Source organism: Eubalaena glacialis, chromosome X (genome assembly GCF_028564815.1).
Source record: "Eubalaena glacialis isolate mEubGla1 chromosome X, mEubGla1.1.hap2.+ XY, whole genome shotgun sequence".
Taxonomy (NCBI): Eukaryota; Metazoa; Chordata; class Mammalia; order Artiodactyla; family Balaenidae; genus Eubalaena; species Eubalaena glacialis.
This window is the reverse complement of record NC_083736.1, coordinates 101,001,419-101,015,905: the sequence shown is the minus strand read 5'-3', so window position 1 is coordinate 101,015,905 and position 14,487 is coordinate 101,001,419. Positions and strand designations below refer to the sequence as shown.

The window sequence follows — 14,487 nt, the reverse complement described above, 5'->3', positions numbered from 1 at the left end:
AATGCTTTGTTTTCATGTCTGTAGTTTCAGACAGACTGTCAGCTCTGGGAAGGTAGACAGATTGTGTCTGTCTTGTTCACTGCTATATCTCTAGCGCCTGCCACTGTGCCTGGCACATAGTACATTCTCAGAAAATATTTCATGCAAGTCAAAACCACAATGAGCTACTACCTCACACCTGTTAGGATGGCTATTATCAAGAAGACAAGAAATAACAAGTGCTGGAGAGGGTGTGGAGAAAAGGGAACCCTCGTGCACTGTTGGGTGGGAATGTTAATTGGTGCAGCCACTGTGGAAAACAGTATGGGGGTTGCTCAAAAAATTAAAAATAGAACTACCATGTGATCAAGCAATTCCACTTCTGGGTGTTTATCTGAAGAAAATGAAAACATTGACTTGAAAAGATATATGCATCCCCATGTTCACTGCAGTATTATTTACAATAACCAAGATATGGAACAACCTAAATGTCCATTAATGGATGAATGAATAAAGAAAACGTGGTGTATATATACCATGGAATAGGTGAAATAAGTCAGACAGAGAAAGACAAATACCGCATGATCTCACTTATATGTGGAATCTAACATAAAAAAAAAAAAGCAAGCTCATAGATAACAGAAAACATTGGTAGTTGCTGGGAGGTGTGTGGGAGAAAAGGGTGAAGGGGGTCAAAAGTACAAACTTCCAGTTATAAAATAAATAAGTCCTGGGCATGTAATGTACATCATGGTGACTATAGTTAGTAACACTGTACTGCATATTTGTAAGTTGCTAAGGGAGTAGATCTTAAAAGTTCTCATCACAAGAAAAAAATTTGTAACTCTGTATGGAGACGGATGTTAACTAGCCTTATTGTGGTGATCATTTCACAATATATACAAATATCGAAGCATTATGTTGTACACTTATAACTAATTAATGTTATAGGTCAATTATACCTTAATTTAAAAAAGAAAATATTTCACGAATGAATGAACAAATGAGAAAGTCTAGACCTTGAAGGATGAGTAAAACTTGGACAATGTGGAAGGGTTAAGCGTTGGCAGGGAAAAACGGTATGAACAGAACCAGATGTGGTCATGGTGGGTGCCAGGCAAAATTTCGAGAGCAGCTGAGGGGCCCAGAATTATTCATGTTTTGAGGCAGTGGGAAATGAGCAGGCTCCATCATGCCTATTGAACATAATGTTGGATGAATAAAGAACCACTGAAGCATTATTGCCCCCAAACAAAGTCAAAATTAAAACAAACACGTGGTAGTTGACACAACTGGTCTTGATTTTTCTCTTAGCATCTAATTTCAAGTCCAGCTTTGCCTACCCACTGTGGGAACCAATTTCTCACTTGGTCTGGGTCCCGATTCCAATAATTGCTAAATGTTCCCACATCATCTTCCAGCTCAGAGGCCCTCACTGAAACCCCTGGCACCCCCGAGGCAAGGATGCTGTGCCATCCCTCGTGATGCAGGGGTGAGGGGAGGTGAACGCTGTTGTTTTCCTTATTCATACGTTGCGGATATTGCTTTCCACGTGGAGAAAGGGTTCGAATGGCTACTTCCTATTCAAAACATCTCAGATGTCACATCCGCGGGGACGTCTTCTCTGAGCTCTCCAAGGTTGAGTTAAATGCCTCTCTTCTGGGCCTCACAGCACCGTATGCTTATTATTAATAATGAAGTAACCACTGCTGACATTTTTGAACATTTAATATGTTCAAGGCACTATGCTAAGTGCTTTCCCAGCATGATCTTATTCAGTCCTTGCCACAAAATCCTACAGTGAGCGCTTTCTATTATTTCCATTTTACAGAAGAGGAAACCGGAGCACAGAGAAGTTAAGTGACTTTGCTCAAGGTAACACAGCTGCTAGGTAGCCAAGCCAGAACGAAAATGCAGGTTTGTCTTATTTGCCTCTAATAGGGCCTTTACCACATGGCGTTGTAAGGGTCTGGGTAGCCCCCTCGCCCCCTAGAGTTTTAGCTCCATTACGTCCGGAAGCAAGTCTCGTCTGGATCCCCGGCTCCTAACGCAGGGCGTGGCACAGAAAAGGGCAACAAACGTGTGAGCAGAAAAACGAAGAAAAACAAAAACGCAAGGCTTCCACCAGATGGCGATGTGGGAGTCCAAGAGAAAAGTGCCCTCCGGCTTCTTCCTTTCCCATTCCTTTCCCACAGAATACCCCAAGTCTTCACATTGTTTTCCAGAGAAGACTGAGTGGGCGGGAGAAACATTTTTCATGATAACGTTTAGGTATGAACTGACACAAATTTGACAATTTAATTTATGACCTTATGTTTTGGCCCCAAAGGGAAGGTTGACCTTACTCCAGCCTCTTAGATTCACGCACTTCTTTCAAAGATCTCAAAGTGGTTTTCAGACTCTTGTCATACACTAAAAAGCGACAAATAAAATCCGAATTGCCCAAAGCATTGAAGGAGGCTGTGCACTGGAGTGGAAAGATTTCCTGACTGGGAGGCAGGAGACTTGGATTCTGATGGCTCTGCCATTAACTAATAGGGGACTTCAGGCAAGTCCTTTCTCCTCTCTGGATCTTCGTATCCTCAGCTGAAAAATAAGGGGGTTAGATGAGGAAACACAGAAGCTCTTTTTTTTTTTTCCTGCTAGCCTCTGGACAAAGGACCTTAGGCAGCAGCATTATAGCATGATGGTAATAGATTACGGACTCTGGTTCAAGTCTCGGCCACCCACAAGCTATGTGACTTTGAGCAAGTTAACCTCTCTGGGCCTCAGTTTCCTCATCTGTATAATGGGGTTCCTGTAAGGATTAAGTGAGATAATGCATATAAAGTGCTTAACACAATGCTCGGCACACATAAGCTTTCAGGAAAAGCTATTATCTCATAGAGTTGACTCACATTTTAGCAACTCCATCTAGAGTTTGGCTATACATTTAGTAGTCAGGAAAATGGGGGGGGGGAGCTTTAAGTAATAAACCACAAACAATCAGGGTTGGCCCTATCATAAGAGTAAACGCATGTCATGTGTACAAGACAAAGTTAAGTGTGCGATTGAAGCAAACAGCTGCAAAAGTAACCATAAACAATTGGAATCCTCATACATTACTGGTGGGAGTATAGAAAAGTACAACCACTTTGGGAAAAGGTCTGGCAGTTTCTTATAAAACTAAACTACATCTTCCCAGCATTTCTCCTCCTAGATATTTACCCAAGAAAAAGGAAAACATATGTTTACAAAAAGATTTGTTTGAGAACATTCATAGCAACTTTACTTTTAATAGACAGAAACTGGAAACAACCCAAGTGTCCATCAGTAGGAGAATGGATAATGGATAAATGGATAATCAATAAACAAACTGTGGTATTGTCATACAATGGAGTACTACTCAGCAGTAAAAGGGAACAAACTATAGGTACATGCGACAACGCGGATGATTCTCAAAAACATCAGGCTGAGTAAAAGAAGTCTTATACAAAAGACTTCATACTATATGATTTCATATATATGAAGTTCTGTAACAGGCAAAACTAATCAATGACGGAAAAAAATCAAAGCAGTGGTTGCCTCTAGGGGTGAAGGGAGGGGATCGCCTGGGAAGGGGCAAGAGGAAACTTTCTTGAGTGGTGGTAATGTTCTACATCTTAGTAGGGGGCTAAGTTACGCAGTTACATTTGTCAAAACTCAGCAAATATACAATTAATGTTTGTGTATTTCATCGAACATATATGTTACTTCAAAAGGAAAACAAAAGAATAATAAACAAATATTGAACTCTAGTTAAGGATGGGTATGTGGAAGGTGCTTAAGGGTGAAGTGTACTGATGTCTGCAACTTCAAAAAGAAAAGACACTGGATAGACAGACAGATGGATAGGTGAGGGATGGATAAAGCCAGTATCGGAAAACATTAGCGGTAGAATCTGGCTAGTAACAAGGCACCACTGGAAAATTCTTTCAACTTCGCTGTATGTTTGAAATTTGCATAAATTTTTGGAAAAAAATGTATCCACAAAGTTCCATATCCTGAATGGAGCCAATTTTTTTTCAAACTTAAAAGCTTTCGTTGGAGGAAGGCAGACCTCAAACCCAGGTAAATATTTCCTGATCACCTACTATAATGCCAGGCACTGTTCCAGGCTAGGTGAGGAATACGAAGAGGAAGAATACAGCCCTTGCCCTCAAAAGGATTGTCGGGGCCATCTGACAAGCACACATATCACTGTTATCCTATGCTGTCGAGTTGCTAAGGACAGTGAGATTTCATCTAGTTGAAAGAGTGTCTTAAAAGTTCTCCCCACAAAAAAGAAATGATCATTATGTGAAGTGATATAGGCATTAGCTAATGCTACGGTGGTAATCATATTGCAATACACATGTACCAAATCAACACATTTGACACCTCAAATTTACACAGTGTTACATGTCAATTATATCTGAATAAAAAATAATTTGTAAAAAAAAGAAAAGGTTTCTGGTATTGGAGACATGTGGGTAGTTATTGCAGCAAGTATGACTGGAAGGCGTCTTCAAGCCAGAGCACAGAGAGTCTTGAAGTCCACACTAAGGTGATAATTTGTCAATCCGATCGGGCACATTCAAGAATTTTGAGCCAACAAGTGGCATCCTTAGAAAATTGCTGGGAGAAAGGGGCAGCTGCAGTAGATATCATTGCTTTAGAGGAGTCAGCAGGCGAGGGATCTTTTCACGTACCTGCTATGAACACAGGGAGCAGCGGAGGCATCCACAGGGAGGAAGGGGGTTCAGAAAGACCTGGGACAGCTCTGAAGTCCAAGGAGATGAGATCTTGGTTTCATCTTCTGGGAAACGGGAAGCTATTTGGTCTATGCCCACCTCCTACCTCTTTGCCCCATGATGTTGTGCCTCTGTAAGGCTATACTGGTTGTTTACAGCCAGCATCTATTCTGATTGTTTGCTAGTCCATTCTGATTGGTCAGTGTCCAAGACATAGGGCTGTTAGATAGATTTTTTAAAATTTATTTATTTATTTATTTATGGCTGCATTGGGCCTTCGTTGCAGCGCGCGGGCTTTCTCTAGTTGTGGCGAGCGGGGGCTACTCTTCGATGCGGTGCACGGGCTTCTCACTGTGGTGGCTTCTCTTGTTGGGGAGCACGGGCTCTAGGCGCGTGGGCTTCAGTAGTTGTGGCACGCGGGCTCAGTAGTTGTGACTCACAGGCTCAGTAGTTGTGGCACATGGGCTTCAGTAGTTGTGGCACACGGGCTCAGTAGTTGTGGCACATGGGCTTAGTTGCTCTGCAGCATGTGAGATCTTCCTGGACCAGGGCTCGAACCCATGTCCCCTGACCTGGCAGGCAGATTCTTAACCACTGCGCCACCAGGGAAGTCCCTGTTAAATAGTTTTAATTAATAGAATTAGAAATGAAAAAGGAGAAGTAACCACTGACACTGCAGAAATACAAACGATCATAAGAGATTACTACAAGCAACTCTATGCTAATAAAATGGACAACCTGGAAGAAATGGACAGATTCTTAGAAATGCACAACCTGCTGAGACTGAACCAGGAAGAAATAGAAAATATGAACAGACCAATCACAAGCACTGAAATTGAAACTGTGATGAAAAATCTTCCAACACACAAAAGCCCAGGACCAGATGGCTTCACAGGCGAATTCTATCAAACATTTAGAGAAGAGCTAACACCTATCCTTCTCAAACTCTTCCAAAATATTGCAGAGGGAGGAACACTCCCCAACTCATTCTACGAGGCCACCATCACCCTGATACCAAAACCAGGCAAAGATGTCACAAAGAAAGAAAACTACAGGCCAATATCACTGATGAACATAGATGCAAAAATCCTCAACAAAATACTAGCAAACAGAATCCAACAGCACATTAAAAGGATCATACACCATGATCAAGTGGGGTTTATTCCAGGAATGCAAGGATTCTTCAATATACGCAAATCAATCAACGTGATACATCATATTAACAAATTGAAGGAGAAAAACCATATGATCATCTCAATAGATGCAGAGAAAGCTTTCGACAAAATTCAACACCCATTTATGATAAAAGTCCTGCAGAAAGTAGGCATAGAGGGAACTTTCCTCAACATAATAAAGGCCGTGTATGACAAACCCACAGCCAACATTGTCCTCAATGGTGAAAAACTGAAACCATTTCCACTAAGATCAGGAACAAGACAAGGTTGCCCACTCTCACCACTATTATTCAACATAGTTTTGGAAGTGTTAGCCACAGCAATCAGAGACGAAAAAGAAATAAAAGGAATCCAAATCGGAAAAGAAGAAGTAAAGCTGTCACTGTTTGCAGATGACATGATACTATACATAGAGAATCCAAAAGATGCTACCAGAAAACTACTAGAGCTAATCAATGAATTTGGTAAAGTAGCAGGATACAAAATTAATGCACAGAAATCTCTTGCATTCCTGTATACTAATGATGAAAAATCTGAAAGTGAAATTAAGAAAACACTCCCGTTTACCATTGCAACAAAAAGAATAAAATACCTAGGAATAAACCTACCTAAGGAGACAAAAGACCTGTATGCAGAAAATTATAGGACACTGATGAAAGAAATTAAAGATGATACCAACAGATGGAGAGATATACCATGTTCTTGGATTCGAAGAATCAACATTGTGAAAATGACTCTGCTACCCAAAGCAATCTACAGATTCAATGCAATCCCTATCAAACTACCACTGGCATTTTTCACAGAACTAGAACAAAAAATTTCACAATTTGTATGGAAACACAAAAGACCCCGAATAGCCAAAGCAATCTTGAGAACGAAAAATGGAGCTGGAGGAATCAGGCTCCCTGACTTCAGACTATATTACAAAGCTACAGTAATCAAGACAGTTTGGTACTGGCACAAAAACAGAAATATAGATCAATGGAACAGGATAGAAAGCCCAGAGATAAGCCCACGCACATATGGTCACCTTATCTTTGATAAAGGAGGCAAGCATATACAGTGGAGAAAAGACAGCCTCTTCAATAAGTGGTGCTGGCAAAATTGGACAGGTACATGTAAAAGTATGAAATTAGAACACTCCCTAACACCATACACAAAAATAAACTCAAAATGGATTAAAGACCTAAGTGTAAGGCCAGACACTATCAAACTCTTAGAGGAAAACATAGGCAGAACACTGTATGACATAAGTCACAGCAAGATCCTTTTTGACCCAGGTCCTAGAGAAATGGAAATAAAAACACAAATAAACAAATGGGACCTAATGAAACTTAAAAGCTTTTGCACAGCAAAGGAAACCATAAACAAGACCAAAAGACAACCCTCAGAATGGGAGAAAATATTTGCAAATGAAGCAACGGACAAAGGATTAATCTCCAAGATTTACAAGCAGCTCATGCAGCTCAATAACAAAAAAACAAACAACCCAATCCAAAAATGGGCAGAAGACCTAAATAGACATTTCTCCAAAGAAGAGATACAGATTGCCAACAGACACATGAAAGAATGCTCAACATCACTAATCATTAGAGAAATGCAAATCAAAACTACAATGAGGTATCATCTCACACCGGTCAGAATGGCCATCATCAAAAAATCTAGAAACAATAAATGCTGGAGAGGGTGTGGAGAAAAGGGAACACTCTTGCACTGTTGGTGGGAATGTAAATTGATACAGCCACTATGGAGAACAGTATGGAGGTTCCTTAAAAAACTAAAAATAGAACTACCATATGACCCAGCAATCCCACTACTGGGCATATACCCTGAGAAAACCATAATTCAGAAAGAGTCATGTACCAAAATATTCATTGCAGCTCTGTTTACAATAGCCAGGACATGGAAGCAACCTAGGTGTCCATCATCGGATGAATGGATAAAGAAGATGTGGCACATATATACAATGGAATATTACTCAGCCATAAAAAGAAATGAAATGGAGGTGTTTGTAATGAGGTGGATGGAGTTAGAGTCTGTCATACAGAGTGAAGTAAGTCAGAAAGAGAAAAACAAATACAGTATGCTAACACATATATATGGAATCTAAGGGAAAAAAAAAGAGGTCATGAAGAACCTAGTGGCAAGATGGGAATAAAGACACAGACCTACTAGAGAATGGACTTGAGGATATGGGGAGGGGGAGGGGTGAGATGTGACAGGGTGAGAGAGTGTCATGGACATATATACACTACCAAATGTAAAATAGCTAGCTAGTGGGAAGCAGCCGCATAGCACAGGGAGATCAGCTCGGTGCTTTGTGACCACCTAGAGGGGTGGGATAGGGAGGGTGGGAGGGAGGGAGATGCAAGAGGGAAGAGATATGGCAACATATGTATATATGTAACTGATTCACTTTGTTGTAAAGCAGAAGCTAGCACACCATTGTAAAGCAATTATACTTCAATAAAGATGTTAAAAAAAAAATAGTTTTAATATCAACCCTACCCACCTCATAGGGTTGCTGTAAGGTTAATTAATAGCACATGCTAGGCATTTGATAAATGAGATCAGGGACTATATTTAATGCTCCAGTATGTGGCCTGATATAGGGTGACCCCAGCACAAGCCCACCAAGACCGCCAAGAAATCTTTAAGGTTGGCACTCGAAGCCCCTGGGGTCCATTCCAACCCATAAATATCGATCTTTATCAAACCCCAGTCCCCCCACCCCAAATATAGCATATATTCCCATGAAGCAACTGAGGAGCCCCAGTTGGACCGAGGAACTGTCCCATTTATTCTCCTCCCTCTTCTGAATAAAGAGGGATCTTCCTTTTTCGAACAAGTCTTTGGACTCTAGTACTTGGGTCCAGAGTCAAAATTCTCTCCAAATCAGAATTCTCGCTGGATCTCATGCCCACTGCTCATCCCACTCCAGATCCTGGCACTCCCTGCTTTTCCCCAGTTCACAAAGAAGTGGCTGTAAGCCATCAAAGCCACAGACAGTTCACCAGTGTGACTTGTTCACTGATGTGTCTCTAGGACCCAGCACAGTGCCTTGCACAGTGTAACATGCAACAAGTATTTGTGGAATAAATGAACGAATGAATGAGTGATTCTTTCTGGGTCTGTAGTTGGTGCTTCACGAAGACTTTTTTCCTCCCCTCCCTCAGAGCCCATTGTGGCTTTGCCAACCTCCTGGACTCCAACAGTGCTTACCATCTGTGCCCGTCCTTTGGCAACTAGCCAAGCTCAACTCAGTTCAATTCAACCAACTTCCATGGAGCCGTACTATTGGCAGGAAGCATTCACAGTCTCAAGGAATGGTGAAAGCATTTCCTAGCCCATGGCGCCTCCATTGTACTTTTAAAACAACCTTGGCATGGAACAGAACCTTTTCCAAGACTTTTTGAAAGTCTAAAATACATGATTATAAATTACTTCCCTTTGTCAACACACTTGATTACGGTTCAGGAAATAAGTGAGTTCTGGACAATAGATCAACAGATGGTGATGGGACAGGTATGGGACAGGTGTAGAGGGGCTGGAAGTCTGGGGGGGAATGAGACTCAGTCCTTGTCTGATGGATTCGGACTTTCATTAAGTGTGGGGAGGAAAAGGGGGTTGGCATCTCAGCCATTCAGGGCTGGGATTGAAGGGATGTCCAGCAGCTCCTTGAGTGAAAAGAAAGCCACAGTCTCCCACACACACACCTGTTGTTTTTTTCTGAGGGTTGGGCTTTTTTAAATTTTATGACTAGTCTCCATTCCTGTCTCCACCCCCTTCTATACATCTCTTGCTCCCTAAGGCAGTCTTCTGTAAATTTCTAATTTGCTTTCTCTCTGGTAATTATTTCTTTTAATGGAATTAGAATTGGCCTTGTATGTGTTCATTAAAACATTATCTTTAATAGCGAGAACCTGGAAATTAATCAGAAATCTTACAATAAGAGCTAATTTAAATACATAATAGCAGATCCATAGTCTGGAATACTGTATAGGTAGTAAAATGATGTTGTAAAAAATACTAATTGACATGGGGAAAAATTCCCAGTATCTTGTTAAGTGAAAAAATAGGCTACAAAACAATGATGTATAGTGCCTGTGTGTGTGTGTGTGTGCCCATGTGCCACACATGTGCGCTATTGTTGACTTTTCTTATTGGTGTTTTTCTGTGTTTTCCAAATTTTCTGCACTGAATGCTGCAGTCTGAATTGGGGCGCTATCAGGAGGGGTGCATTGTAGGGACTCTGAGAGCACAAAAAAGGGGAATCAAGCAAGACTTCCTTTTGTGAGTGTATTTTGAGGAAGGTGAAAGGCACAGAGTATTGGAGAGGAACTCGAGGAATATGCTGTTTTTCAAGTGCAAAGGAAGAAGGCGGTGTCTACTGGTGGTGAGGACTTCAGGTCCACCAAAGAAGATTGGGCTCCATTAAAGAAGCAGTGGGGAGCAACTCTGGGTCTCTGAACGCAGGGGTGAGTGGGTGGAAGTGGTGTTGGCAGAGGATTATTCCAGCCATAGCGGGGTGGACGGGGCTGTAGGCAGGGTGATCTGCCAGGAGACTCTCAGTTTGCATATTTGACCTGAGGTAACGAGAGCTTGGATTAAGCTTGTGGCAATAAAACCAGAAAGGAAGGAGCGGATGGATTTGAGAGATGTCACCAAGAAAGAATCAGAGCGAGAGATTCAAATTTGGCTAAATATATGCCAGGTGGTAGGTGAAAGCCTGTAAGGAGACACTTTCCAAGGAAATGGATGTTAAGAGAGAATGGCTGAGGATTGAGTCTTCGGGAATTCCAACAGTTAATGGGAGGAGGAAAGAAGAGGAGCCAGCAAAGGAGACAGAGAGTGATGCGTCAGAGAGATAAGAAGAGAAACTTGAGAACGCAATGCCATGAGAGCCAAGGGTAGGACAGGAAGGTGTGGGTGGTTGATGGTATCAAATTCATCCTTGAGGTCAAAGATGCAAACTGAGCAGAGACCCTTAAATTTGGCCGGGAGGCCGCTGGTGAACTTACTTACAGAGAGTGGTTTGGGCAGAAAGCGCTGGACTCTAGCAGGTTCCAGGGAAGGGAGTGGTGGGGAAATGGAGGCAGCCCATGTGACAAGAGTCACGTGTTATGACATAGAACAAGGTCAAACTTTATTATTCTAGTCCTGCTGCTTCGCCATTTGAATCTACTGGCTCATAAGGCTGCTGAAAGTACAATACACGTGTGAATGATAGTTTTTATGCTACAGTGAAGGGGTTTCTTCCTCCCACTGCCCCAAACAGAAAAAAATACCTAGAGATTCTGGGCATGTTTTAACAGATCAGGGGAGTCTTTTAGCTTAACAATCCTGTCGCTAGGTTGGTACTGCTTTGAGAATTTCCTAGCTGTGTCCTCTGTCTTTAGTCACGCCAACTCACTTGAACAATTCTTCCCCGAGCCCCTCTGAGGCGAGGACATTGCGGCAAGGTGATTAGGAGGGAGCCAGTGGTCAGGGCCACGTGGAATGTCTCTAAGATGTATGCAGAGGCTGTTAAGCAAGGCTCTGTTTGAGACCCTGGATATAGTTTGGTGCCAACCTCACTCCAACACACAGAAGGCTGCAGCCCGGAGTGGACAGTGGGCTGAAGGGTGACTGAAGCAGAGGCATCAGAAAACCTTCTTTTTTTAACCCATGGTCCCTGAAGACTGAATGGTCCCTGGACCGAATGGTCTTGAACAGGCACCTTGGTTTGCAAGGGATACATAAAGGCATATAGCTTTGTTTCATTCCTTCTATTCTTACTTGGCAATCATATACAACCCGACCTGACCAGCACTACTTCATTTTTTTTTTTCCTACTCGCTGTCTAGAAATCAATCCTTTGAGCACTTTCCCTTTGTGAATCCCAGTCTGTTTCCAGTTTGACATACTGTGGATTTATTTCTGTCTTAGTGACTTGTTTTCCCCTAAAGGAAGATACCCTCTGAGAAAAAAATGGCTGCCTCATGAGCCAGCAGGGCCTAGACCTGTTCCCAAGCCCCAGAGAGGCACAGAGCTGAGTATCTGGCTAATTGGATGTGGAGGTAAGCATATTCTCTAGAACTGGCACTTTTCAGATCCCGAGACGTCTAGGGAGTGTAGCCAAAGGGCCTTTTAAATGTCCCTGCTGCTTTTAATGGAAGAACTTGGTTGCATTTCTGGGAAGATGGCTTGCCGCCCGCGGGAAACAGGGTCATATCATGGATGGTACACTCACACGCTAAGATGTGGAGGCCCCTCTAAAAATGTGATAGGAAATCAGAGCAGGGGTGCTTCCCAGGAGGCTGGTATAATATCAGAAACCTTTTTTGGAAGCCCCGGGCGTCCTACTCCACTTCAGTCACCAGATTTGTCCTGAGCATCTTCTGAATAAGATGCTCACCTCGGTCCAGGGGAAGCAGTGAGGGCTGGAAAGATAGGCCAGGGTTCTTGTCTATGGGAGTAATCACCCGCCCTGAGATGTGGACCCGCAGTCTCGGCTGCCACGTTTCGTGAGTGCTGATGGAACCCCGGTGCAGGGCCCGCCTCGTGGGGGCCAGATGCTGTATCTGGGCCAAAGCTGGGCCTGCAGGGCAGGTGGCCAGAACGTGGAAGGAATTCTCTTCCGCAGCCCGGGGTCCACGCTTGGCCCCAGCGAGCCGCCCTGCCAGCCTCTGCCGCCCGGGGCCCCGCGCATTCCGCGCGCCCCCGCCCCCTCCGCCCCTCTCCCGGCCTCGCCCCCTCCCGCGTCCCCTTCTCCTCCCCCCACCAGCTGTCCCCTTTCCCCGGGGCGGCGAGACAGCCGGAGCCTGGGAAGAGGCGGCCTCGGGCCGAGGGGGCGTGGTGGGGAAGGGGAGGAGGCGCCGGGGTGAGGGGATAAGGAGGCCCGGGCGGCGGGGTCCCCCAGCCACTGCGTCGCCCGCCCGGGAGCCGGGTGCAGCCGCCGCCGCTCGCCCGCATCCCCTCGGCCCGGCCCGGGGGCAAGGTCAGCAGCGATCTGGAGCCGCCGTGTCACTCCCCGACAGCTATGAACTGCAGCGAGAGCCAGCGGCTGCGGACCCTGCTGAGCCGCCTGCTGCTCGAGCTGCACCACCGGGGCAACGCCAGCGGCCTGGGCGCCGGCCCCGGCCCGAGCATGGGCATGGGGGTCGTGCCCGACCCCTTCGTGGGCCGCGAGGTGACCAGCGCCAAGGGCAACGACGCCTATCTCTACATCCTGCTCATCATGATCTTCTACGCCTGCCTGGCCGGAGGCCTCATCCTGGCCTACACCCGCTCCCGCAAGCTCGTCGAGGCCAAGGACGAGCCGTCCCAGGCTTGCGCCCAGCACGAGTGGCTCCCGGGCGGTGCCCCGGCCGCCGCCGACGCTGAGACAGCCGCCGGATCGCCCGCCGAGGACCGCCGCCAGCTCGCCCCCGCCGGGCTGCCCGCCCCGGCCCTCGCCCGGGGCGCCGAGGGCGTCTAGAACCGCGGCCCCAGCTCGCTGGCTCGCCCGCGCACTCTCAGCTCGCTCATCCCTGGGCGCGGCACCCGCCTGCCTTGCCGCCTTTTCCTCTCCTCCCCTTCCAGGGCTCTCCTCACCTGAGGCCCGGACAACGTTGAGAGGCCAGGAGACCTTGTCTGGAAGGCCCTGGAAGAAGCACCACCCTACCCCCTCCGGGCCAGCCTCTCCCTCCTCTCCTCCCCCTCCCCCCGACCCCCGCACAACCCACTGCACTAAACTGCCTCTGCTCTCTTGTCTTCAGACGGCCCTGACAGCACGCTCCAGCCCTCTGGGAACTGAATCCAACACGTCCAACACTTGGCATTGAACTGAAGCAATGAAGTCTATCCGAACTCTGGGCCGTCTAACTGGCAGCTGTTCCGGGGGCTGCCAGGGACAGCTTACTCTGCAGAGCCAATGGGCTTGCCATCACTGCCAGGCCGGCTGGGGCAGCTCCAGCTTCCTGTTGCCTTAGGGACAGAGACAAAGAAAATGAAGAGAACTCAGACATCTTTTCCCTCCCTCCTCCTTCAGCAGGGAGCTAGCAGGACACTAGGACCAGTCTGTGGCATAGAATGGACTTAATGGGACTGGAGGGGGATGGGGGGCTCAGAGGGTGGGGAAGACCTATTACCCCCAACTGTATGGTTTTCTTGCATCCAGTTGTCGTCCTGAAGGTAACTTGCCTAATTTTGAGTAGCTCTGCCATCTTTTGCCATGGGTAACCATTGCTGGGCGTATCACCCTAATACTTCCCGATGCCTCTCCTATATCGATTCAGTTGTCATGGCAGCTGTCTGCTTCATCCATGGAACATGAGGCTCAGTCGTCTCCTGCTCTGTAACCTGGGGAATGTCCGAGGCAGGTAATAAAGGTCGTTTAAACAATAACCTGAGACTCTTTTCTCAAAGATCCCAGCCTTGAGACCCAGTACTATATAGAGAAGGAACCCTTTTTGCTTTTGGAAATAATGTTTAGATTGGGGAGTTGGGTTGTTTTGTTACCTATATATCCAGTTCCAATGCAACAGATATCACTGTGCGTGAAGAAAAGGTTTATGTATGGCTAAATGGGTTGTTTTTTCAAGTGTTTCCAAGTTATAACT

General features: G+C 45.4%; 1 protein-coding gene across 1 annotated transcript; it reads left to right on the top strand.

The window, feature by feature from the left end:
- Positions 1 to 12,926: 12,926 nt before the first annotated feature.
- KCNE5 (potassium voltage-gated channel subfamily E regulatory subunit 5) lies at positions 12,927 to 13,364 on the top strand. The gene has a single exon (XM_061179208.1). It carries the CDS (start codon positions 12,927 to 12,929, stop codon positions 13,362 to 13,364), a length of 438 nt encoding a protein of 145 aa, XP_061035191.1.
- The last annotated feature ends 1,123 nt before the right edge of the window (positions 13,365 to 14,487 follow it).

Coding starts and splice junctions, on each gene's coding strand:
- KCNE5 (XM_061179208.1), top strand. CDS start 12,927: ATGAACTGCAGCGAGAGCCAGCGGCTGCGGACCCTGCTGAGCCGCCTG.